Source organism: Bos indicus, chromosome 1 (genome assembly GCF_029378745.1).
Source record: "Bos indicus isolate NIAB-ARS_2022 breed Sahiwal x Tharparkar chromosome 1, NIAB-ARS_B.indTharparkar_mat_pri_1.0, whole genome shotgun sequence".
In the NCBI taxonomy this organism is placed as follows: domain Eukaryota; kingdom Metazoa; phylum Chordata; class Mammalia; order Artiodactyla; family Bovidae; genus Bos; species Bos indicus.
The window spans coordinates 128796684-128824256 of record NC_091760.1 but is presented as its reverse complement, the minus strand read 5'-3'; the positions used below and the strand labels follow the sequence as shown (position 1 = coordinate 128824256).

At 45.3% G+C, this 27573-nt stretch overlaps 1 protein-coding gene across 2 annotated transcripts in view; it reads left to right on the top strand.

The window, feature by feature from the left end:
• CLSTN2 (calsyntenin 2) overlaps positions 1–27573 on the top strand; it is a 745907-nt gene that overhangs the window by 670122 nt on the left and 48212 nt on the right. For both annotated transcript variants that reach the window (XM_070794086.1, XM_070794095.1), the window contains exon 9: positions 24796–24958. In XM_070794086.1, coding sequence (XP_070650187.1) covers positions 24796–24958 — 163 coding nt within the window. The remainder of the gene's footprint in view (positions 1–24795; positions 24959–27573) is intronic.

The following is a 27573-nucleotide window of genomic DNA, read 5'->3' as shown; positions in this document are numbered from 1 at the left end:
ATACACACACTATATAGCACAGAGAACTATATTCAATATCCTATGGTAAACCATAATGGAAAAGAATATTAAAAAAAATGTATATGTATACACTGGACCACTTTGCTGTACAGCAGAAATTAACACAACACTATAAATCAACTATACTTTAATTAAAAAATACTAAAACAATGAAAAAGAGAGTATGTCACAGGCTTGGACACTGCTTACTATCAAGTTCAGGTGATGGCTCTTCCAAAGAGTTATTAACTTTGAATAATAACCTACGGTGTCTTAGGTGAGGAGAGAAAGGACGAATTCGTCCACAGGCACGTGCCTCCTGTTGGCCCCAGGAGTGTTCACCCCTCTGTATGTCTGGGTAGCATGAGTCCTGCTGTGTCTCATGGCTCAGAGATGGCTGGGGAGCCTATAGCAGGGGCAGGGCTGTGGGTTGTGCCCTTGAGAAGCTCAGCACTGGTCAGCAGCTGGGCGGACCATGCAGAGATATTTGCCACATAGCTGGAGCCAACGTGTGGCCATACCCCTCCCCACCACCCACAGAGAAGTGGTACCGAGACCCAAGGTGGGTCTGACGAACTGTTCTTCCCACATCTTCCCTTCCATGGCTTCTTCCTATTTTCTAACCTGCTTTCTTAACCTGTATTTATTTTATCCTTGTAAGCCACATGCAATCTGCTTTTGGATGGGCTGAGGTATAAATAAATCCCAAAATCTTTGCTGTGTGCTAATCCAGACTCTCCAGTGAGAGTCATATCCTCAAGACAGCCCTTCTCTTTCATCCTTGAAGGTGGATAAAGTTGGTGCTTGAGGCTAAATTGATGCAACCACTAGCCACTGTCATTACCTCTCTACACAACTTGGTAGCCTTTAACTCTTATGCCAAGTGTAAGGCTTGGTTTCCTCAAGTGTTTCCTCTAAACCTTGGTTACATCTGTTATTGGAAACCCCAAGAACCTGCAAGAACAATATTCCTTGGAGTCCCCAACACTGAGCACTTGATGAATGTTTTTGCATTAACTCAAATAAGTAACAATAATTATGTACTAATAAGGACCATTTATTGAGCATTTACTATATGCCCAACCCTGCCCTGGAACAGGTTTATGTCATTGAATTTCATAGAACTCAGCTCCTACCATCTGTGGCTCAGCCATATAACCTGATGGCAAAACCAGATTTCTATGATGATGGATTTTGCTAGAAAAAAATTTATATACTACCTCCCTGACTCTGAAAATGTCAATGCAATATTGAGTCCTTGGAGAGTTTGTCGTCTCGGATGCTTCTCTTTCTCTGGTTGCCTTGGTCTCTAGGTTTCCTTTTCACTGCGTGACTTACAGCCCCACCTACCACCTGCACTAAAAACCGTCTACCTTTTAGAATTCAGCAGTGAGGCAGCCTTTAATTACCTAATCTCTTCAGTGTCCCGAAAGTGTAATTAGTTTGACTGGACCTTGTAATTAAATGGTCAGACAAACATGTGGGAGGACACCATTCACTTGGGATTCTTTTCTGTCTTTTTCTGGGCTGAGGCTCTGAGAACTGCAGCCCCACAAACAAAGACCCAGCCCGGTGCCAAGATGCCCTAAGGCCTGGATGCCAGGGCAGCATTTAGAGATGGAGGGGCTGGTCTTTGTGCCAGACAGCTGGGTTACTGGCAGAAGTGCCCTTGGTGGAGTGGTGGTACAATTCCTCCATCTCTAAATATTTCTTGTGGATTGCCTCTCACTGGCCTGCCCGGGTGTCTGAGGTTCACCCCTTGCCTTACATGGGGTACAGATATTTAAGACCCCTTTAAAAAAAAAAAAAGAAGACACATGCTCTTACCGAAGGGAGGGCAGAGTGTGGATATCAGGGCATTTCATAGGGAGCAGCTGGTGGGCTGCCGTCTATGGGGTCGCACAGAGTCGGACACGACTGAAGTGACTTAGCATAGCTTAGCTTAGGAAAGTCCAGGTTGTGCTGTGTGCATGCTCAGTCACTTCAGTCGTGTCTGACTCTTTGTGACCCTATGGACTGTAGCCTGCCAGGCTCCTCTGTCCACAGGATTCTCCAGGCAAGAATACTACAAAATAAACAAGCTCAATACCAGAAAAATAAATGACCCAATCAAAAAGTGGGCCAAAGAGCTAAACAGACATTTCTCCAAAGAAGACATACAGGTGGCTAACAAACACATGAAAAGATGCTCACCATCACTCATTATCAGAGAAATGCAAATCGAAACCACAATGAGGTACCATCTCACGCCGCTCAGAATGGCTGCCATTACAAAGTCTACAAGCAATAAATGCTGGAGAGAGTGTGGAGAGAAGGGAACCCTCTTACACTGTTGGTGGGAGTGCAAACTAGTACAGCCATTATGGAGAACAGTGTGGAGATTCCTTAAAAAACTGGAAATAGAACTGCCATATGATCCAGCCCACTGCTGGGCATACACACTGAAGAAACCAAAATTGAAAGAGAAACATGTACCCCAGTGTTTACTGCAGCACTGTTTATAACAGCCAGGACATGGAAGCAACCTAGATGTCCATTGGCAGACAAATGGATAAGGAACTTGTGGTACATAAATGCAATGGAATATTACTCAGCTATGAAAAAGAATGCATTTAAGTCAGTTCCGTGAGATGGATTAAACTGGAGCCTATTATACAGAGTGAATTAAGTCAGAAAGAGAAACAATACATATATTAATGCATATATGTGGAATTTAGAAAGACAGTAACAATGACCCTATATGTAAGACAGCAAAAGAGACACAGATGTAAAGAATAGACTTTTGGACTCTGTGGGAGAAGGCAAGGAAGGGTGTGATGATTTGAGAGAATAGCATTGAAACATATTTATTGCCATATGTAAAATAGATGACCGGTGCAAGTTGATGCATGAAGCAGGACACTCAAAGCCAGTGCTCTGGGACAACCCAGAGGAAGGGGGTTCAGGATGAGGGGACACATGTAAAACCATGGCTGATTCATGTCGATGTAGGGCAGAAACCACCACAATGTTGTAAAGTAATTAGCCTCCAATTGAAATAAATTAATTAATTGAAAAAGAATATACTAGAGTGGGTTGGCATGCCCTCCTCCAGGGGATCTTTCCAACCCAGGGATCAAACCCATGTCTGTTAGGCCCCCTGCATTGGCGGGCAGGGTCTTTACCACTAGTGCCACCTGGGAAGCCATAGGTCCGGGTTAGGGGTCCCCAAGTCTAGGCTCAGGAATTCAGAGTCAGCTTATGACCCTTGAGGATTCTGAATGTAAATATCTCCTCTTTCATCCACTTAGCATAAGCGGAAGGCATTTCTCATTAAATATCAGAGGCTGGTCCCCAAACCAGTCTTGCTGATCAGTGTTTAAGGAGACAGAAAATATCTGGGAAATGAGCAGACCAAGCAGCACATACATATATAGGGATGACCACAGACGAAAAGCATATTTGATGATACAAGTGGGCTTATTTATGAAACAGAAATAGACTCACAGACATAGAAAACAAACTTCTGGTTACCAAAGGAGAAAGCAAGGGAGGGATAAATTAGTTGGGATTAATATATACATACTACTATATATAAAATAGATAACCAACAAGATTCTACTATATAGCATAAGGAACTATATTCAGTATTTTGTTGTTGTTGTTCAGTCACTAACCTGTGTGCAACTCTTTGGGACCCCATGAACTGCAGCACGCCAGGCTTCCCTGTCCTTCACTATCTCCTGGAGTTTGTTCAAACTCATGTCCATTCAGTCGATGATGCCATCCAGCTATGTCATCCTCTGTTGCCCCCTTCTCCTCCTGCCCTCAATCTTTACCAACATCAGGGTATTTTCCAAGCCCCTTGGTATCTTGTAATAACCTATAATGGAAAAGAATCTGAAAAAGAATATATCACTTAGTTGCACACCTGAAACTAACACAATATTGTAAACTATACTTCTATTTAAAATAGAGAAATGTATTTGAAAATTAGAAATATACCCCTATTGGTGAGGGAGAGAAGCTTTCTAATAGATGTGGGCAATCCCACAATGGAACCAAAGCAAAGCATTCAAGCAGGAGCCTGCAGTCGTGAATCGATAACATGGCATGTGCTCAGAGGATGGGGAACCGGGGAAAGTGTTCCTGAATCAGGGAGGAGAGGGGCTCTGCTCTCTTTTTGCCTGCATTGAGCTAGCATCGTGTTGTTTCTGCTGGGTCAGTTTTCATGTGTTCACTGGGTTGAAGAAAATACCAAGGAAGCAGTGTTTTCTGGAATCAGGAGCCCCCCAGCTCCCTAAGCTGCCTCTGATGGAATCATGGCACTTCTGCAGGCATGTATGATTCTCATTTGTAGAACACATAGAACACTCACCCTGTCATCCTCCCTGGGACTCTGAGGAGAATGTTGGATAACATGAGGTGTACTTTGAAAATAATAAGGTGTTAGTTCATTAATGGAAAATGATGAGCGCTGTTGCCATTAATGATGGTTATTAAGTATCCATTATAAATACAAATTAATCCTAAATCTGATGAGGAAGGAGGTGGGTATAAAAAAGTAAGAGAGATCTAAGTGAATGTATCTAAAAGGCAGTAATGATAGCAATTGAGAACCAGCCTGGCTCCTCTAATCTCTAGGTGAGTGTTGTGGGGAGGGGAGACCTCCCTGACCCGCTTAATGGAGGGAGTCTGTTGAGAGAGCCAGCCCTGCACTCAACTCTGTGGTGAACGAGGCATCTTCTTTACAAAGCGACTCATCCCCTCCCCTGACCTACTCCTATTCTCCCTCTCCTTACTAGCTAGCTTGCCTGAATTTGCATCCCTTTCTCCTTAGACTAAGGGACTGAAGGTGCGGTCTGGATAGGGGTGTTTGCAAGGGCACTCACTATCACTCGGACACTCTAACACCCTTTGCAGGTCATCTACCTGCAGCCACCCCACAAGTACCAATAGCCAGTATGGTGTCAGTCCTCCAGCAAACCTGTAGGAGCGGCCTCCCCTGCCCGGCCTGAGGGACGCCCTGCCACTCAGTGCTTAGGGATGAAATGGAATGCTTTGGGAAGCCTCACCTCCTCTCCCAAGGCCCTCCAGCTTTCAACAGTGCCTACATCCACTTGAAGTACAAGGACCCCTGACAGACACCCTCTTCAAAGTCTCATCCAACAATGAACTGATCTTTCTTGTGTGAGAACAGCACATCTTGGTGTAGAGCAGAGCTTCTCCATTCTCGTGTGTAAGCCCATCACCTGGAGACCTTGTTAGAATGTGGATTCTGATTCCGTGTTGGGGCAGGATCTGCGATTCTCATTTCTGACCAGCTCCCAGGGGACACCTTTGCTGCTAGCAGGTGCTGTTGCTGATGGATGACTCGTGCTTTGCTCAGCAAGGCTTTTCAGCCAGGTTCTGGTCACAAACTCACTGTGAAACCTTGGGCCAGTTATTTAACCTCTCTGAGCCTCCCTGGATCTGTAAAGTGGCGAAAATAATAGTATTGCCTCCAAGAGTTGTTGGAAGAACTGAGTAAGGCAATGCCTGCAGAATCCTTGGCCCTGGGAGTAACACAAAGCAGATGAGAGAGGGTGGTACTTGCAGTACCAACATTGAGTGGGGTCACAGGATGATGGGGGCAACCCTTCTCCTAAGGGTGCCTTTCCCTGGGAAGACATTTCAGAGATTTGAAGAGCACATCATTCAGGTTTAGTACTGCCTGGAGCCAAGGCCAACCATTTCCACATCTCTGAATGTAAAGACTGTTGGCATTTCAGGAAAATGAGCCCCTATTAAACAGCATTTAATTCATGGGGAACTGGCTTTAGGGAGATTCAGTAGGTTCCCAGTTATGTAGTGTGTGGCCAGCCCATTTAAATGTCTTTAGTTACATGGAATTCTTGTTTGTTTGTTTATTTAAAGTGACCATAGATGACATGTAATGAGAAACACTTGAAAATACTGAGGGCAGTCAGGGATCAGAGTAACTGTGCCTGGTATCAGTGAAGGATTTGGGGCTGGGCCGGAGAGGTGGAGAGCTGTGTAGGATGCACAGGTGGGAACTGGTCTGGGTGGGCCAACCAGGGTAAGAGAAGTAGAAGGAGGGGTGACCGATGTAAGTCAGATGCAAAAATAGAGCTGACTACCAAAAGAGGACAGTGAGAAAATGGGTGTGTTTGGAGAAGCAGGGATTATGGGTTTGATGAGATGGGTGTGTTGGTTTCCTATTGTTACTGTACAGGTTGCCACATACTTGTAGCTTCAAACAACACAAATTTATAATCTTGGAGTTTGGAGGTCAGATGTCTGAAATTAGAAGTATTGGGTTGACCAAAAAGTTTGTTCTATTCTTCCATAAGATGTTACAGAAAAACCTGAAGGAAACTTTTGACCAACCCAATAAAATCAAGGTGTTGAAAGAGTGATGTTCATTCTGAAAGCCCTGGGGTGAATGGGACTCCCTTCCCTTTCTGGCTTCTGGAGGCTGCCCCCACATTCCCAGCTTGTGGCACTTCCTGTATCATCCAGGTTAGCAGTCGCATGGGCCCCTGCTTCATCACATCACCTCTGAACCTCTTGCCTCCCTTTCACTTACAAGGACCCTTGAGGTTGCATTGGCTTTACCTGGATAATCAGGCTAATTTCTCATCTCAAAATCTCTCACTTAATCACTTCTGAAAAGTCCTTTTGCCAAGTAAGAGAACATAGTCACAGATTTTATGGGTCAGGGTATAGATATCTCTGGGGCTATTATTCTGCCTACAAGTTCAGTTCAGTCACTCAGTCATGTCTGACTCTTTGCGACCCCATGGACTGCAGCACACCAGGCCTCCCTGTCCATCACCAACCCCGGGAGCTTGCTCAAACTTATGTCCATGGAGTCAGTGATGCCATCCAACCATCTCATCCTCTGTCATCCCCTTCTCATCCCACCTTCAGTCTTTCCCAGCATCAGGGTCTTTTCCAGTGAGTCAGTTCTTTATATCAGGTGGCCAAAGTATTGAGGTTTCAGCTTCAGCATCAGTCCTTCCAATGAGTATTCAGGACTGATTTCCTTTAGGATTGACTAATTTGATCTCCTTGTAGTCCAAGGGACTCTCAAGAGTCTTCTCCAACACCACAGTTCAAAAGCATCAATTCTTCAGCACTCAGCTTTGTTTGTAGTCCAACTCTCACATCCAAGCCTACAAGTTGGGGGTGACTTTAATGTGTCTGTCTTCCAGTATTTTGCTAGAAATGCAACTTAGTAAAGAAGTTCCTTAAAAAAAGAAAGAATAGAAAAATTTTACCCAAGAGTTTGGGACAGAGGGAAAAATTGTTTTCATGACCCAATTATCTTACTATATTAGCATATTTGTCAGGAGAACGTCCCCTTTACACAAACACTGAGGACCACGGTCATACATGGCATCCTGGCAGAGTTGCCTTCATCTGGGATCCCCAAGGAAGAGCCACAGGACAGGAAAGGCAGCCTGCAGGCCACGAGGACCTGGGAGAGTCCTTGTCTTGGTCTTCCCTCCCTCTTCTCAGCACTACCCTCCCCTTACCTGGTAAATTCAACCCCTCCCCCTAGAATCTCAGTGTACTAAGAAAAACTCACCTGTGTACTTTTCCTTTACTCTCATACTATGCCACACTCATAACTCTTCTGATATTATGTGCTTTTTTTTTTCTTCTTTTCCATACAAAGCAATTCTCCCCAGTATCAGTTGGATGTCCTACCATTCGATTCAGTTTCTGTCACTAACTGGAATTAGCACAGACCGCAGAGATTAAGGGCTCAGTCACGTGAGACACACCCACTTCAGATGCCAATCACAAGTAGTAAGTCCCCAGGTTACCCACCACTTCTGTCCAGCTAGGCTACAAGTCGGAGGTCCCCATGACCCCTTCCTTGGATTTGATCATTTGCTAGAACAGCTCACAGAATTCAGGGGAATATTTATCTGTGTTGATCAGTTTTATGTAATAAAATATACAGATAAAGGATACAGATGAGCAAGCAGTCAGATGAAGAGACACATAGGGTGAGATCTGGAAGTGTCCCAAACTCAGAAGCTTCTGTCCCTGTGAAATTGGGGTCTGCTATCCAGTGGTCATGTATGGATGTGAGAGTTGAACTGTGAAGAAGGCTGAGTGCCGAAGAATTGATGCTTTTGAACTGTGGTGTTAGAGAAGACTCTTGGGAGTCCCTTGGACTGCAAGGAGATCCAACCAGTCCATCCTAAAGGAGATCAGTTCTGGGTATTCAGAAGGACTGATGCTGAAGCTGAAACTCCAGTACTTTGGCCACCTCATGCAAAGAGGTGACTCACTGGAAAAGACCCTGATGCTGGGAGGGATTGGGGGCAGGAGGAGAAGTGGACAACAGAGGATGAGATGGCTAGATGGCATCACTGACTCTATGGATATGAGTCTGAGTGAACTCTGGGAGTTGGTGATGGACAGGGAGGCCTGGTGTGCTGCAATTCACGGGGTCACAAAGAGTCAGACATGACTGAGTGACTGAACTGAACTAAACTGACCCTTCTAGTACATAGGTGTATGTGCCAACCCAGAAGTTGACGGATACTGAACCCCATACTATTGGAATTTTTATGGAGGCTTTATCATGTAGGCATGATACATGAGTAACTCTTTCTGCAACCCCTTTCCCCTCTCCCCTCTCCCTAGAATAGTGGGTAGGACTAAAAGTTCCAAGCTTCCAGTCATGGCTTGGCCTTTCTGGTGACTGATGCTCATCTACCAAGAGTAGCCTTATGAGAACAAATGGCATTTCTATGAAACAGGAAGTCCCAAGAGGGTGAGGTGCTTGGTGTCAGATGCTTTTATCATTGAGGAAATCACAAAGGTCTTAGCTCTGTGTCAGGAACTGGGATCAAAGATTAATGTTAGGACAAAATATTCTCCTAGCACTCCTACTTACAAGGATTTTTAGGTCAGGAACCAGAGGCAGAGACCAGTATTTTACATATATATATATACACACACACACACACATATATATAGTATTCAGTTCAGTTCAGTTGCTTAGTGGTGTCCCACTCTTTGCGACCCCATGAATCGCAGCAAGCCAGGCCTCCCTGTCCATCACCAACTCCCGGAGTTCACTCAGACTCACATCCATCGAGGCAGTGATGCCATCTAGCCATCTCATCCTCTGTTTTCCCCTTCTCCTCCTGCCCCCAATCCCTCCCAGCATCAGAGTCTTTTCCAATAAGTCAACTCTTCGCATGAGGTGGCCAAAGTACTGGAGTCTCAGCTTTAGCATCATTCCTTCCAAAGAAATCCCAGGGCTGATCTCCTTCAGAATGGACTGGTTGGATCTCCTTGCAGTCCAAGGGACTCTCAAGAGTCTTCTCCAACACCACAGTTCAAAAGCATCAATTCTTTGGTGCTCAGCCCTCTTCACAGTCCAACTCTCACATCCATACATAACCACAGGAAAAACCATAGCCTTGACTAGACGAACCTTCGTTAGCAAAGTAATGTCTCTGCTTTTGAATATGCTATCTACGTTGGTCATAACTTTCCTTCCAAGGAGTAAGCATCTTTTAATTTCATGGCTGCAGTCACCATCTGCAGTGATTTTGGAGCCCAGAAAAATAAAGTCTAACACTGTTTCCACTGTTTCTCCATCTATTTCCCATGAAGTGATGGGACCGGATGCCATGATCTTCGTTTTCTGAATGTTGAGCTTTAAGCCAACTTTTTCACTCTCCACTTTCACTTTCATCAAGAGGCTTTTTAGTTCCTCTTCACTTTCTGCCTTAAGGATGGTGTCATCTGCATATCTGAGGTGACTGATATTTCTCCCAGCAGTCTTGATTCCAGCTTGTGTTTCTTCCAGTCCAGCGTTTCTCATATAAGTTAAATAAGCAGGGTGATAATATACAGCCTTGACGTACTCCTTTTCCTATTTGGAACCAGTCTGTTGTTCCATGTCCAGTTCTAACTGTTGCTTCCTGACCTGCATATAAGTTTCTCAAGAGGCAGGTCAGGTGGTCTGGTATTCCCATCTCTTTCAGAATTTTCCACAGTTGATTGTGATCCACACAGTCAAAGGCTTTGGCATAGTCAATAAAGCAGAAATGGATGCTTTTCTGGAACTCTCTTGTTTTTTCCATGATCCAGCAGATGTTGGCAATTTGATCTCTGGTTCCTCTGCCTTTCTAAAACCAGCTTGAACATCAGCAAGTTCACGGTTCACATATTGCTGAAGCCTGGCTTGGAAAATTTTGAGCATTACTAGCATTATCTTGCTCATATTCAGGCATAATAATAAGCACTCAATGAAGTGGTCTTAAGTCTGAGCATCTCCCCCACTTCTGCCAGATCACCAGAGAGAGAATCTCAGAGGCCTGGCCTGGCAGAGCCAAGGCTCCAGGCTCCCCAAGCAGGACCTCAGCCTCTTCCACACGAGGCAGGGTGCCTAGCACATGGCAGGCTGCATGCATATTGGTTGGATGAATGAATGAATATAGTGTACAGAATTTTCAATGGGATTCAATTATTTAATTTTTGATGCATCTTTTATGTACATTTCCAGAACACTTATAACATATCCCAATTTACTGTTCACAGGATTCAAATAGCCTTTCCTCATCCCCAAAACAATGGTGACCTACGTGGCCACTTTGCTGTTTCTATCAGGTACACGGTAGAATAGAATGCTGGGCACAGCCTTGGAGAACTTTCTATTAATAATCCCAGCCCTGCAATTTGGGAACATGGCCAGAACAAGGCTATTATGGGTTGAACTGGATTCCTCCAAAAAAGTTGTTAAAGTCCTAACCTCCAGTACCCCAGAAAGTGACTTTATTTGCAAAGGTTGTTACAAATGCAATTAGCAAGATGAAGTTATACTGGAGTAGGGTGGACCGCAACCCCCTAACCCAATATGACTGGTGTCTTAGAAGATGACCATGTGAAGATGGAGGATTGGTAGAATGTATCTGTGAGCCCAGGAGAGGCCTGTGGCTACCTGACTCTAGGCATGGAGCAGACCTTCCAAAGAGGTCTGCTTCCATGGAGCAGACCCCTCCAGAGGACCAACCCTGCTAGCATCTTGATCTCAGACTTCTAGCCTGCAGAGCTGTAAGACCAATCATTCTTGGTCTCAGGAGACCAGTGGTGGTCTTTTGGTGTAGCACCCCTTGTTGTTGTTTAGTCGCTAGGTCATGTCCTACTCTTTTGTGACCCCATGATTGTAGCCCACCAGGATTTTCTGTCCATGGAATTTCTCAGGCAAGAATAATGGAGCACGTTGCCATTTCCTCCTCTAGGGGATCTTCCTGACCCTGTGATCAAACCTATGTCTCTTGCATTGCAGGTGGATGCTTTACCACTGTACTACCTGGGGTCCCTAGCAGCCCACGCAAAGTAATACAAAGGCTAACACAGAATTGTGCACTTAGACCTCCCCGGTCTTGTTTGAAGGCTATACAGCCTGGTCCCCACACAGTGTAGCTTGGATAGAGGCCAGGGTGGATGAACCACACATATCTCTCTTAATGTAGCAGCCCATTTATATTTCCTGACATCTACAATCAGACCCAAGGTTGAAACCGGCAGGTGCTTTGCACTTGATCAGTGCTTCATTGGTGCCCCAGAATCCATGCTAAGTGACTATTCTGGGCATGGGGCTGGTCAGAGCATACCACCTTGTCTCCAAAACAAGAGAAGGTTGGTGCTGGCAGGTTCCTATGTTTCTTTGGGTGTTCCAGTGGAGAAGGAAGACGAAGTGGGGAGGGAGAAGAGATATTGCTGGATCTTAAAAACTGTTCCCAAAGCTTTGTGTGAGACTAAAACCCAAGAGTGAAAATTCCAAGTGGCGAATCTCCCTAACAGACCGATCTTAAGATCTTGGATGTGCTAATGGATTTAAAACTCTGGCTGTTCCCTAAAGATTTCTACACAGTCTGCCAAACTTAACTGGCTGACTTGTAGTTCAGACAAAGCACCAATTTCTTTGCTGTGGAATTCCTAGCAGAGGCAACCTATTCACAGTCCTTCCCTGGAGGCCCCTGTAAAATGCAGATCGGCCCCTCCCTCTCCAGAAATCACTCTGCGGATGGGGGAGCAGGGAGGAGCAGGTGATCCACGTGTGGCCAGGATGGATCTTTTCTGGAGCAGCCATGTGAAGTTTACAGCCAAAGCGCACTGACAGTCGTCTGTTATTATAATCAGGCAATCCAGAGGCCACCAGGGCAAAATCAGAGTGGGAAGCCCATGTGGTGGAGTATCTGTGCTAGAAGTTCAGCCACTCTGTTTGGAAGGCATGCTTGTCTCAGCCACTCTACTGAAGAGCTAACAAATACACACCAGGTGGGCATGTGACCAAAGGTGAGACAGGTTAGCCACGTGGCACCTGGTTTGCAGAGCCAAAATCTAAGGAGATCCCAGTGAGATTTGAGATGCAGGAGGCACTGGCTGACTTGGCATGTGCTATGTCTTAGGAGATGGAAATACTTAAACAATTCCATTAAAGATCAGCTCAATTTTCCAAGGGGGCAGAATTTATTATTTGAATTATTCAAGGGAATTTTATTCATCTACACCAAGATATTAATAAATGTCAACTAAATTATAATTATGTTTCGCTAAAGATATCTGCTGAGATGCCTCCTCTCTTTTTAACTTGCAAGGAGAAGTCAAACTGTGTGTTTATAGACAGCCAGCCTTAATATTCTGAGTGGCAGGATGAAAAATTAATTTTCTTCAAATGCATACATCACTGAATAGTTAGCTGCATCTAAGCAGCCTGCGGTCCCCCTCAAAGAGCCTATGATTCATTTTTATCTTTGCCAAAGGATAACATTCAAAGGCACCTGAGGACAGGAAGCAGGAATTCTGGGCTCCAGCCCTGCCATCTACAAGTTCCTTCACCTTGACCAAGTCCCTGATATTCTCTGGCCCAAAGGCTGGTCAGAGGCCCCAGGGGACCCTCCCACCTACTCTTCTGCAGCTCCTCCAAAAACATCTATTCCTCCCTCTCTTGCTGAAGGCAGGAGGCTGAGGGCTCCTGAGGATGGGGTCTATCCTCCTTAGCACAACATAAATCTTTACCACCCCCATCTCCTTCTTTGACTTCCCTGGTGGCTCAGACAGTAAAGCATCTGTCAACGATGCAGGAGACCCAGGTTCGATTCCTGGGTGGGGAAGATCCCCTGGAGAAGGAAATGGCAATCCACTCCAGTACTCTTGCCTGGAAAACCCCATGGATGGAGGAGCCTGGTGGGCTACAGTCCATGGGGTCTCAAAGAATTGGACACAACTGAGTGACTTCCCTTTCTCCTTCTTTGCACATCCCTCCTTATGGTGCTCACCCAGTCTCCAGGTCCTTTAAGTTCTCCCCTCACTTTCTTTTTGGAAAGGTCACTGGGCACTTGGTACCCAGGACTTGGTTGCCATTGTGGCTGAAAGGCTGTCTGCCCAGTAACAGAAGAAGAGGCCTCAGGGGAGAGCAGACAGGGCTTTGCAGAATATGGCACCTACTCATCCATCCATGCGAGCTTTCACTCATGCTATCTGTAGTTATCAAGAACCTACCACATACCTGGAGACAGACATGGTTCTTGCCCTCATGGATCTTGGAGTCAAGGACTGGCTTCACCAATAGGACAGCCACCAGCCACGTGTGACTGTTGAGCCCTTGAAATGCAGCTAGTCTGAACTCAGATGTGCTATTAATGTGACAGACACAAAGACTTTACAAGAAAAACATAATGGAAAATGTCTTACTAAGTTTTACTATAGATTACATGTTGAAATGATAAATGGATATATCAGATTAAATAGAGTATAGTATTAAAGTTGACTCACTTTTTCTTCTTTTTTAGATTTTTAATGGAGCTACTAGAAAATGTGGGGTTACATACGTGCTTTAAGTTTTGAGAGGGACTTGAGAAGGTGGAGGTGGGCAAGGATGGGGTGGGCTGATACAGAGTAGCCTGGGTAGCCTGAGGGGCAAGAAGCTGGGCACATCCTGGACCACCTGCAGGGAGGGCAGAGGAAGTAGTTGAAGGTAATGGGGACCAAGGAAGCACCAAGAATAGCCCCCACTTTTTTAAGCACTCACTATGTCAGATCATTTAATTTCATGGCTGCAGTCACCATCTGCAGTGATTTTGGAGCCCCAAAAAATAAAGTCTGTCACTGTTTCCAATGTTTCCCCATCTATTTGCCATGAAATGATGGGACTGGATGCCACGATCTTAGTTTTCTGAATGTTGAGTTTAAAAGATGCTGCTCCTTGGAAGAAAAGTTATGACCGACCTAGACAGCATATTAAAAAGCAGACATTACTTTGCCAACAATGGTCCATCTAGTCAAGGCTATGAATTTTCCAGTAGTCATGTATGGATGTGAGAGTTGGACTATAAAGAAAGCTGAGAACTGAAGAATTGATGCTTTTGAACTGTGGTGTTGAAGAAGACTCTTGAGAGTCCCTTGGACTGTGAGGAGTACACCCTAAAGGAAATCAGTCCTGAATATTCATTGGAAGAACTGATGTTGAAGCTGAAATGCCAATACTTTGGCCACCTGATGAGAAGAACTGACTCATTTGAAAAGACTCTGATGCTGGGAAAGATTAAAGGTGGGAGGAGAAGGGGATGACAGAGGATGAGATGGTTGGATGGCATCACCGACTCAATGGACATGAGTTTGAGCAAGCTCCAGGAGTTGGTGATGGACAGGGAAGCCTGCCATGCATGGGGTCGCAAAGAGTCAGACACAACTGAGCGACTGAACTGAACTGAACTGATGTCAGGTCATATATATGAGGTACTCATGAGGTGGTTACTAATGTTCTTATTTCCATTTTATAGATGAAGAAACTGAGGCACAGAGAGGGAATGTGACTTGCCTGTCACCTGTCACATTGTGCCATGACAGCCAGGAAGTAGTCAAATCAGGATTTGAGTGTAGGGGCCAGACTCCAGAGCCTCAGTGTTGAACTTGCTATAGCCTCTCTCTAGGATTGGGCTGAGGAGTGAGCCCCTGGTGGGGAATGGGCACCCCCGTAGGTTTGGAGCAGCGAAGAGCCCGGTCTGAGGAGACAGGAAGGCTAATCGGGGGGCAGGGAGTTTGGAGGAGACCCCATGTGTGCTGGCAGCAGTGGGGCTGGGAGAAGGGCCAGGACTGGCGCTTCCACGGCGCCTGCTCTGCCAGTCTCTGCCCACCCTGTTACAAGCCGTGCCCTCATCCTTGTGTTCCAGCCACAGGTCCACCACCTGCGCTGTTCCTCTGCCTCCAACATTCTTACTGACCCCCTCACCTGCCTCCCAATTATGGACTCATTTTGCACCTGGTACATCCCTTTCATAGACTTTGCAGGTGGCGCTAGTGGTAAAGAACCTGCCTGCCAATGTAGAAGACATAAGAGATGCGTGTTTGATCCCTGGATTGGGCAGATCCCCTGGAGGAGGGCATGGCAACCCAATCCAGTATTCTTGCCTGGAGAATCCCCATTGACAGAGGAGCCTGGTGGGCTATAGTCCATAGGGTCACAAAAAGTCGGACATGACTTAAGGGATTTAGCACATACACATGCACATCCCATTCTAGTATGTCTTTCAGATATAAAGTTACATTTATTTATGTGAACATTTCATTTTCTGTCTATTCCCTTAGGGAAGGAACTGTGTCTATTTTTGCTCACTTTATATATGCAACACCTAGAATAATTCCTGACCCATTACTGCTATGAGTAAATATCCACTGGATACATAATCAGATCTTCCTGCAACATGGATGTTCTATCCACTGTACAGATGAAGAAACTGGCACTTAAAGAAACTTGCCCCAGGTTCCAGATCAGAAAGGTGGTTTCCCCTACTACAAAGCCATTGCCTGTCAGTGAGACTGCAAGGAGGCAACCATGCCTGGGGGTGGGATGGGGGTTAGGGTGGGAGGCTGCTACGATAGTCCTGGGTCCTTTCCAGGCCAGGGTCTTACTGTTACTAGGACTCACTCATATCTGATGACCTTCACCCTCCTTCCTTGACCCCATGAGGCTCCAATCTTCCAGAACTCTCCATGTCTGCTGAACTTTTGCGACCCTTCCTCTTGGGCTGCCAGCCTAGTGAGGTCACCAGGATTCCAGGTGTTTGATACAGATATGGCCTCATCCCCATGATCATGATCATGCTCCAGCTTCCTAACCTGGACTCTCATCACCTTTTTCTAGAGGAACCAATTCCACTATTGCTGGCTTATACTGTAATCATTCATTCATTCAGTAATTGTAAGTGGCCATTGTTTCCCTTAGAACGTACCTTTAGAAACTCACAGTCTTTTATGGGACGGAGTCTTACTCATGTGGTGGAACCCTAACTGCCTCAACCCCATCCTAAAGTGATGGGGTTCACTCACTTTCAAGACAATTCCTTTCAGGAACCATGCAATCTGTCTTTGTGCAGTCAATTGTGATCAGGGAAAGAACCCTAGAGGAGGAATAGTCTCTTTCCTAATTGTCAAGTTGAAAACACATGCTTCCTGGCCTGTTAAAATATTAAACTTTCTCTGTACACAGTCGCTTACAACCCGCAACAGGCAGACCATGCCTCCAAGGCTCCAATCTGAGCCCCAAGGCCCTGACAGATGTTAGCTGTTGGGGAAATTCAGGATGAGAATACCTGTAGATGAATTCCATGGCATGTCCTGGAAACAAAAACAAAAACCAGGAGGGGGAAAGCTGGGCTTGAGAGGCTTTTTGTTTTGGGGGGTGTGAGGGAGTGCTCAAGTGTATGATCAGAGGCAGGAAAGCTTCCAGGTGGGGCAGGAGGGATGGTGAGAGGGGAGGGTATATAGAGACAGGAGCATCTGGTGGACAGCAGGAAGGCGCTGGTAGAAATCTTCCTGTTTTGTTTGCTGTCACATTCCCAATTCCAGGGAAGTGCCTGGGACATAGTGGGCACTCAGTCTGTGTTGAATGAACTGAATGAATCTCACAGGATGTGTCTTCTGAGATTTTTGTTCCAGGTGATATTCATAGGTGCCCCAAGGGCTTCCCAGGTGGCGCATAGGTAAAGAACCTGCCTGCCAATGCCAGAGATACAAGAGTTATGGGTTCAATCCCTGGATCAGGAAGATCCCCTGAAGTAGGAAATGGCAACCCACTCCAGCATTTTTGCCTGGGAAATCCGATGGACAGAGGAGCCTGGGGGTCTACTGTCCATGGGGTTGCAAAGAGTTGGACACGACTGAGCGCACACACACACACACACACCAGAAAATAAAATAAAGGACTTCAGAAAATTTGGCAAACTGACTATTTTATTCTCCACAGTAGCACAGTAAGTTCTCTGCAGCAGTGGTTCTCAGACTTATCCTCTCTGAACCACCTGGAGGGCCTGTTAAAACACAGACTGCCAGGCCCACTCATCCTCAGTGGTCTAGGGTAGGGCTTGAGAATGTGCATGTCTAGAGCTTCAAGTTCCTAAATGTCTCAGCTCAGGCTGCTATAACAAAATACCACAGATTGCCAGTTTAGACAACAGACATTTGTTGTTGCTGTTGTTCAAGTCACTAAGCTATGTCTGCCTCTTTGCAACCCCATGGAATGTAGCACGCCAGGCTTCCCTGTCCTTCACTATCTCCTGGAGTTTGCTCAGACTCATGTCTATTGAGGCAGTGATGCCATCCAACCATCTCATCCTCTGTTGTCCCCTTCTCCTCCTGCCTTCAATCTTTCCCAGCATCAGAAACTTTTCCAGTGAGTCAGCTCTTTGCATCAGGTGGCCAAAGTATTGGAGCTGCAGCTTCAGCGTCAGTCCTTCTGATGAATATTCAGGGTTGATTCACTCCCACTTTACTGAGAGTAAGATTTCTGCCCTAACCTCTGACTCTCACATGAACTCAGCCAACCCTACCTCTGTGGGGCTTTGCAGAATTTGCCGATCAGCCCCAGGCTGGGCAAGAGAAGCTTTGTCCTGGTTGAGGGACTAATTGAAATGCACCTTTTCATTGCATGGAAATAAGGCCCATCATTAAGACCTGGAAGTTAAAGGATCTCCCCAGGATGTCTTGCTGGGGTGACACCAGCTGATCCAGTAAGCTGATCACACAGGCAAAAATCATATCATGGTGCCAGGGCACGTCTTATCATTGCTGCATAATAAAGGTGTTCCTCTCTCCCCATGGATAAATTTAAATCCTGGGTGCTAGCAATTCTTGATTTATACTCTCTGAGCACAAATTATGAGGATGGCATTTGGGGATAGTTTTGAGGATTTGCCCAAATGTTCCTCAACCAAATTGCAAATGGGAGAAGTCGCTTTGACACAGGCCACCTTTTATGTTTCCCGCTCCCCTGGGCTCCACTGCCCTGAGTCAGCAATTGCTTTTTGACAGAAGACCCAGCAGGTGCTTTCTGAGCTGTCATAAACACCTGCTGCTGAAAAACCACTGAACTTTTCCCTGCCAATTCGGAAGTGCAGGCGATCTCCTGGGGAGATCTCAAATTGATTTGCAAATAAGAGTGGCATCTTTGCCTTGGCTTAAGGTTGATCTTAGCACTAACCAAAACCTCATCTTTCTAATGTTCCAAAACAGTGGCCTGGGGCCAGGTGGCCTTGCAAGTCCTCAGTGAGAATGCAGTTGGTTTCAATCCTCTTGGTTCATTAGCGTTCCATTTCAGCAACCGAAGTTCAATTTTGACCTACCCTTCAAATATGTCCTGTGGGGCACGAGCTTATGAAGCTTATGTATTCACTCTCATCTGAATCTAATATGTGAGAAGGCTGCTGCAGTGAAGAGTGGCTTTCTAGAACACAAGGCACTTACTTAAATAAAGTAACACACTCCTTAGCATGGTGTACAAGCGTCTCAGGATCCCAGCCCCACTGCTTTCCACCAGCCTCACCTCCAGCCACACATACCTGACACAACACTGGTTGGAAAGTATCTTTCTATCACGCATAGAATCCATCTCTCTTGATTGCTTTATCAAATGTTTCATTTTGCTGTAATCTTTCTTCCAATTCACTAACTCTGTTGTCGGCTTTCTTGATTTATTTCAACAACTATGTCTTTTATTTCTGAAATTTCTCTCTGGTTCTTTTTCAAACCTGCCGTCCCCTATCTCCTTTGCAGTTGCTCCATTTTCTCTGGTTCCTGGAATGTGTTTCATCATTTGTTTTGTCTGCTTTCTCTCATGCATGCAAAGGATTGTTCCCTCTATGTTTTATCAGTTTTTACTCTCCGTTCATCTCCAGCAGGAATTGTCCTGCTCATGCCCTGGGTTGGGAGCACATGTCTCTCCAGAGGTTTTGAATATGTCTTTCCTAAAGGCCTAAAGACTTCAAAGATGCATTTTTAAAGTAGAGTCTAAGCTCTGAATTTCCACGTCAAGTGGGCTGTTTACACTTGAAGCGAATGTGCATGCTCAGGAATGGCTTGGAGGGGTAACATCTCAGAAGAGATGCTTACCAGAGTGATTGGCTGGCTTCCCCAGCCAATCAATTTTGGCAGTTGTCCCAAGACCCAGACTTCAGACAGTCCCAGACTTTATGCAGACATGCCAACTCGAGTTTTCTTTGCACAGAAGACCTGAGTCATTCCTGATTCCTGTGGGCTTTGAAACCACAGCTGATAGGCTGAGCCTTTCTCTCTTATTTTTGTTTTATATTGTTGCTGTTGTTGTTATAGTTTATGCAGCATCTCAGTGTGTTTGGAAAAGGGAAGGAGTTTCCATATCTGTTCATGTTGAAAATATGCTCTAAGTATTTGGAGTACTTTGTTTTAGCTCCATTCACACAACAACCCCATGATGTACATACTCTTATTACCCTTACTCTACAGGTGAAGGAATTAAGGACCAGGAAGCTTTAAGTACTTTCCTGAAGTCCAGAACATGGTTCCCCAGAAATTCCTAAAGCCAGTGTGATACCCACCCTGTGACCCCTAGGCTCACCCCACACGGACTCCCCACCCCCTCCTTGGTTGCCCTGCCCACTGCACTCTGTGGCTGCCTTCAGCCCCAGGGCAGCCCCTCACTCTGTCCCACCCACACTCATACCAAAGCTTTATCACACTTCTCCTGCTACATTTGGTCCTCTCCCCCTGCTGAAATGCCTTCCATCTTACTGTAATGTCAAACACACTTTCTCGACCTTTCCCCTCTCTAGTACATACTGTAAATTCTAAGGAGAAACGAGGGTGGAGTGGTGAGAGCAAATGAGAGAAGCATCTTCGGAATTTGGCAGTAACTTAGCTGGAGGGAGGGACAGAGGGAGGAAGTCAAAAGCAGTGCCCAGTGTACTGGCTTGGATGACAGATTGGATGAGGGAGCATTCGCTGAGGTGGAGGACACAAGACAAGGAGCAGGCAAAGCTGGGCACAGGGCTCTTGGGCTCAGTTTGGGGCATGGTGAGTTTGAAATGCCTGTAGGACATCTAGCTGACCACTCGGGCAATCTGACACGTGAGTCCGTCACTCAAGAGAAAAGTGTCTGGGACTACTCTGGTGGTCCAGAGGTTGAGAATCCACCTGCAAAGGCAGGGGACATAGATTCGACCCCTGGTCTGGGAGTATCCCACATGCCAGGGGGCAGTTAGGCCCGTGCACCACAACTACTGAGCCTGCACATGCTAGAGCCCATGCTTCACAAGAGAAGCCTGCACACCGCAACTAAAGAGTGGCCTCCATTCGCTGCAACTAGAGAAAGCCCACACGCAGCCATGAAAATACAGGGCAACCAAAAAAAAAAAAAAATTAAAAGTAAAAAATAATTATTTTAAAAAGAATAAGAGATAAGTATCTGCTCAAGACCCTGATTTGGCAGCGAGCATGCCGAAGATGCAATTTCGATCTTTGGGTTGCGAAGATCCCCTGCAGAAGGAAATGGCATTTCACTCCAGTATTCTTGCCTGGGAAATTGCCTGGCAGAGGAGCCTGGCAGGCTACAGTCCATGGGGTCACAAAGAGTCGGGCATGACTTAGAAACTAAACAACAACAAGGGAGGATTAAATGGTACAAGGAAGAGGAAAAGCTGCTTTGACATTGAGTAGCATGTTCCAAGATTGATTGTTGCTATGACTACCATCTTCCTCAGGTCCTCAAAGATTGGTACCTCGTACTGCCTATAGAAAAAAAAAAAAAAAAGCTATCCAAGTCCTAGGACCTCAGTTCCAAGCTGTCCTTGTAGCCTCATCTGCCACTCCTCACCTTTCCCAAACCAATGTGACTGTGTCTGTGCTCCTTCCCTCCTCACAGGGCAATCAGACACCCACCCCCCTCTACCATGCCACCCTGGTGCCTCACACAATCTGTGGGCATGAGTCACAACTGTTGCAAGCCTTTTTGTCAATTCTATGTCTGAACTGGAAGCTCCATGAGGGCAGGTGCTTTCTTTCCTTCACAAAGCAGGATATGCATTTAGTAAATGTCCACAGGACTGAATGAATGAGTGAATCTCCATTCATCCCAAACCTATTATCTTTTTTTTTTTTTTTGGCAATAGGATTGATGAATGAAGGATTAAAAGATTGTTGCTCCATTCACCTGAATGTTTTCCTTACCATCTATTCTTAATGGAGCCTTAGTAGTTCTAGTCACCCTACTTGCCACTTTTCCCAGCCAGAAGTTTGGATCTCACAGTGCATTGTGTCTTGTCTGTAAGACTAATCTCAGTTCCCATTTCATTCGAGTCTCTTGTGTATTTGATACCTAACCACCACCACCCCTGCCCCAAATTGAAAATCTAGAGTAAAGCACATACCTGACAAGTTCTGCATTCCACACAGCCTCTAGTACACTCCCTCACACATTGGTTTGTAGGTAAATGCATCACACATTGAATAACTATGTTCAAAAATACCTGATTTCCTGAGAAAACCAACTCGGAACTTCCCATGTGGCCTTTTCTAGGCCATTTAGACCAACTCTTGGCAGCCTAACTTCCTCCCCTCTCATGAGAGGCTTCTCCAGTCCCCAGCTCACCCTAGAGTACCACCCTGCTCCCAGCCCAGATCTCCTTGGCGTTGTTCCTGCTACCCACCCTGTAAGTGATGTGAAAGAAAGCAGGCCAGAGGACCCAGCCTCCACCCAGCTTTGGCAGACATGGAGTACTGTAGAGTCAACCAGCACGTGGATTCAATGTGGCCATCAGGCCCGAGAGCATGGCCACTGGAAGTGGGGTGACGGTGACCTGGGCAAGGGAGCCCCCTTGTGCTGCCCAATTGACTTTTGTGTTCTGTCTACATTTCAAAGGGCATGAGGTGTAGAGAGGGTTACTGCACTTCCACCTGCCCTTTTCCCACCCTGGACTAGTCAGAGGTTTCCTGATGCCTCAGAGAATATCCTGGGGATGGGGGTATTCTGACTAGCCATCCTTGACTTGCATCCTGGACTGCAAGTCCAGGATACGTTGGGCCTCCTTGGATTGGAAGCTTCCTCATTCGGAACTCTCCCTAGTTTCTCATTCTTCTGTTGCCCCCAGGCCCTGTCTCCAGGTTTTCCTTTGTACCACACCTATACCCCTAGGTCAGGAGAAGGCAATGGCAACCCACGTCAGTACTCTTGCCTGGAAAATCCCATGGGTGGACGAGCCTGGTAGGCTGCAGTCCATGGGGTCGCTAAGAGTCGGACACGACTGAGCAACTTCACTTTCACTTTTTCACTTTCATGCATTGGAGAAGGAAATGGCAACCCACTCCAGTGTTCTTGCTTGGAGAATCCCAGGGACGGGGAAGCCTGGTGGGCTGCCGTCTCTGGGGTCACACAGAGTCGGACACGACTGAAGTGACTTAGCAGTATACCCCTAGATCAGCCTCACCTGGGTCCCAGACCTACCCCCAGACTTCTGTACCCAGTCCAGTGTCTGATCACAGGCATTAAGTAGGAGGGGAGTATAAATCGGGTTAGGACCTCTAGTGGGATATACGCAGTACTGAACTGAATACTTATGAAGCGTAACAGGATTTTGGAAGTGTCTGCCTGGAACCCTCCTGCTTACCTTTCAAGGGTCCCTAAAATATTCATCAGCCTTTATCAGGTTAATGGACTTCAAAAGGAGTAATTTTCTGAGACATGAGACAAGACAGTATAAAAAGAACATTAAGGGGAAAAAATCTTACTCTAAAATGAAAGGGAAAAGATCATTTAGCATCCCTGTTGGTGTTATCTATTCATGAGAAACAGCACATTTAATCCAGAGTGGGGTGTAAGGAGGACTTCGATGCCCTCACTTGGGGGTCACCTTCCTGCAGAACTCATCTGTCTCTGCTGCCACAGATGACAGGGGCGATGAAGACAAGAGGATGCAGAAGGATCTGAGGGGGAGGGAGTGGGGAAGAGATGGAGTCTAATGTGACTTCTAAGGCACTTGCTTGGATTGGAGGAAGGGGGTGCCATTCCCCAGCCTTGCCACCTTTTATTCTTCCTAGCTCCTTTCCCAAGACATGCCATGTTGGTTTCTAATTTGGATCATACTGCAAAGAGATCAAACCAGTCAATCCTAAAGGAAATCAACCCTGAATAGTCATTGGAAGGACTGCTGCTGAAGCTGAAGCTCCAATACTTTGGTCACCTGATGCAAAGAGCTGGCTCACTGGAAAAGTCCCTGATGCTGGGAAAGATTGAGGGCAGAATGAGAAAAGGGCAACAGAGAATGAGATGGTTAGATAGCATCACCGACTCAATGGACATGAATTTGAGCAAACTCCGGGAGATAGTGAACGACAGAGGAGTCTGCCATGGAGGTACAGAGTCAAACATGACTTAGCGACTGAACAACAAGTGGGATTTGAGTACCTTGAGGTCAGGAATAGTGACTTTATCCTGGCTCCAAATGTCTCTACCCACCCATTAAGGTTAGGTTTTGGTTCCCAGGTCTAAGACCAAAAGTCTTAGGTACTAAAACTATGAGCAGACATGAATGTGAGTGCGCTCTGTACCAAGTTCAGCCAGGAGGACTCATTGTCATCCTTCTTTGGCTTCCCAGGGACTCTAAGGAGGGATGAAGCTGAATCTTCTTGGGAAGACTCTGTCTCAGAATTTATTTTGCTTCAGTTGAAGGGAGCATGAGACTACAACAGCTCCTTGGGCAAGCATTAATATAGAGACAAAGGAATTGAAGGTTTTCTGTTCTTATGAAACTCCTTCTTCCTTTGTCTGTTGCTCTGTCCTTGCTCATAACTCCTAATTTCTTCCTCTTCTATTTTGTTCTTTCTTTTTCCCTTCCTCTGCGCCTTCTCTATCTTCATCTTCATTTCTACTTCCAGTCTAGCATCTTGCTTTTTGTAGCACCATCCATCCTCAAGCTTCGAAAAACATTTTTGGGCTTCCCTGGTGGCTCAGAGGTTAAAGCATCTGCCTCCAATGTAGAAGACCTGGGTTTGATCCCTGGGTCAGGAAGATCCCCTGGAGAAGAAAATGGTAACCCACTCCAGTATTCTTGCCTGGAGAATCCCATGGATGGAGAAGCCTGGTAGGCTATAGTCCATGGGGGTCACAAAGAATTGGACATGACTGAGCGACTTCACTCACTCACTCACTATTGCTCACACAGAGCAAATTTAAGTTGACACCCCCACCTGTCCACCAGAACTTGCCGACCAAGATAATCTGTCCATAGTCAGATATTTACCTAATGATAAGTTTCCCAGGTGTTCCTCAATTCCATGGTTTGCTCCATCATATCTGATGTGCGTTTCTATAACCTCAGTGCATATCAGCCATTATGTTCACTGAGTTCTTTGCAATAAACATTGTTAACCTAAAGGTCTCTTCTCCCTCTTTCATAATTGGAATAAAAGTCTATTGGATGTTTTATTGCATATTCAATTTTAAGTGTTGCTTCTCTTTCTTTTCACTAGATTTGTGACAAAGAATGGCATTACTATGTCATCAATGTGGAGTTTCCTGTGGTCACCTTATACATGGATGGAGCAACGTATGAACCATACCTGGTGACTAACGATTGGCCCATTCATCCATCTCACATTGCCATGCAACTGACAGTCGGCGCTTGTTGGCAAGGTAACCCTTAGGTCCAGCCCTTCTCCCTGGCCTATCAGTGTACAGTCCATCAAAGGTACAGGCAGAGAAAAGGGCAAAGCAAGTGGTATGAGCTTCAGCCAGGAAAATATAGTATCCCCTACTAATAAAACAGGACTTAAAAAGTTAAGGATGAATCCAAGCACTAACCTTGTGTAATAATAAAGCACTTGGCTTGAGACCAGATTTTGACTTTAGATCAACAGGAGCAATTTCAGAATTGCCTCTGAGTTGCTAATGCATTTTATTATTCTGGAACCTTATCTGGTTTCAAACTGGGGCTGTGTAGAGAAAAGCCTGCAAGTGGAATCTGGTATAAAAAATTGCCAGTTGGCTCTGTTGCTCTCTACACTTGTCAGGAGCCAAGGATCTCTCTTTATTCCCACTCAAATTGTCTAAGATCCCGACTCTCTGTTCTGGGAAGTCACTTCCTCTGCTGCTGCTTCTCCTCCAGTCCCCAACCCAGACTCATCACCTCTTTGGAAGTAGGAGAGCCAGCTCTCTGAGCGTGCATCTAGCCTTTCTGTTCCCCACTCAGATTTGTGAGCATCTTTGTCTTTGCTCCCTTTAACAGCTGGGGTTCTTTGAAGTATCAGTGAGAGACCAGAGGGGAAGTAAAATGCTCCTCAAATAAGCAGATCAGTACTTGGAGATGACTCCTCAAACTCCTGATGATGCCTTCTTTGAGGGTTACTAAGATTTGAGACCTTGACCATTTGCTGTGGGGGCGGAGGAAAAAGGTGGGTTGTGGTACAAGATTATGACTTGGGAGGACTGGCTCCCTCTAGGGGAGACATAAACCCCTCTGGGTTGGGACAAAGAGTAAATTCTGGGCAGCTCCATGCAAGAGAAGATGGCAAGAAGGGCACACGGTGCAGCCCTGGGAGCACTAGGGCCAAAACCCAGGAAGGAGACAAAGCAGGAATGAGGCAACGGAAGACAGTGTATTTTTTTTTAATTGAAGTATAGTTGATTTACATTGTTGTATTAGTTTTAGGTATACAGCAAAGTGATTCAGTTATATATATATAACTGAATATATATATGTATATATATATATGTATATATATGTGTGTATATATATACACACTTCTTTTTCAAATTTTTTTCCCTTATAGGTTATTGCAAAATCTTGAGTAGACTTCCCTGTGCTAAATAGTAGGTCCTTGATTATCTATTGTGTTTATAGTAGTGTGTATATTTTAATCCAAATTCCTAATTTATCCATTCCCCTCTTTCCTTTTTTGATAACCATGGTTGTTTTCTGTCTGTAAGTCTGTATCTGGGTTTTTTTTTTTTCCCCCAGTTTTTAAATATATTTGTTATTTAACGAAAAGAATTTATTTAGCATTATTTTTTTTAATTTTTAATTGGAGGATAATTGCTTTACAATGTTTGTTGGTTTCTGCAGTGCAACAATATGAATGAGCTATATGTAATGTATATCCCCTCCCTCTTGAGCCTCTCTCCCACCCCACCCCCAGCCCAGCCCTCTAGGTCATCACGGAGCATCAGGCTGGGCTCCCTGTGTTATGAAGCAGCTTCCCACTAGTTATCTGTTTTACACATGATAGTATATATATGTCAGTGCTACTTTCTCATGTTTTTGTTTTGTATATAAGTTCATTTGTATCTCTTTTTTTTTTTTAGATTCAACATATAAGCATTATCAATGATATTTGTCTGGTTTACTTCACCTTGTGCGATAATGTTTAGGTCCATCCATGTAGCTACATATGGCATTATTTCATTCTTTTTTTATGGCTGAGTAAGAGTGTATTTTTGAGTAGAAGTCACCTACTTGAAGTCTGATGTACATCACATGACAGTAAAAATCTTCTCAAACGTTTCATAGAATGTGATAAGAGCTCCCTCAGTATTGCAGAATTCCCCAGGATATGAGGAGAGGAAGACTGTGTCATCTGACGCGAGCCCATGGAACTAGTTAGTATAGCAAGGCACTAATTCAGAGGTTGCCCAGGAATCATTAGTCACTGAACACAGTGTTAGAACAACAGCCCTCTCATGTGGTTGCATGCCCCAGCTAGATGCCACAGCCAGGCCGCAGATATTTTGGGACATAGATTGGATGCTGCCCATAAGAAAGAGCGCTAAGAATGCATTTGAATCAGTTCTAATGAGGTGGATGAAACCAGAGCCTATTATACAGAGTGAAGTAAGTCAGAAAGAGAAACACCAATACAGCACTTTAATGCATGTATGTGAAATTTAGAAAGATAGTAACGATGATCCTATATGCAAGACAGCAAAAGAGACACAGATGTAAAGAACAGACTTTTGGATTATGTGGAAGAAGGCAAGGGTGGGATGACGTGAAAGAAGAGCATTGAAACATGTATATTACCATATGTAAAATAGATGACCAGTACAAGTTTGATGAATGAAGCAGAGCACTCAAAGCTGGTCCTCTGGGACAACCCAGAAGGATGGGGTAGGGGAGGGAGGTGGGAGGGGGGTTCAGAATGCGGGGACACATGTGCACCCATGACTGATTCATGTCGATGTATGGCAGAAACCATCACAATATTGTAAAGAAATTATTCCCCAATTAAAATAAATTAATTAATTTAAAAAAG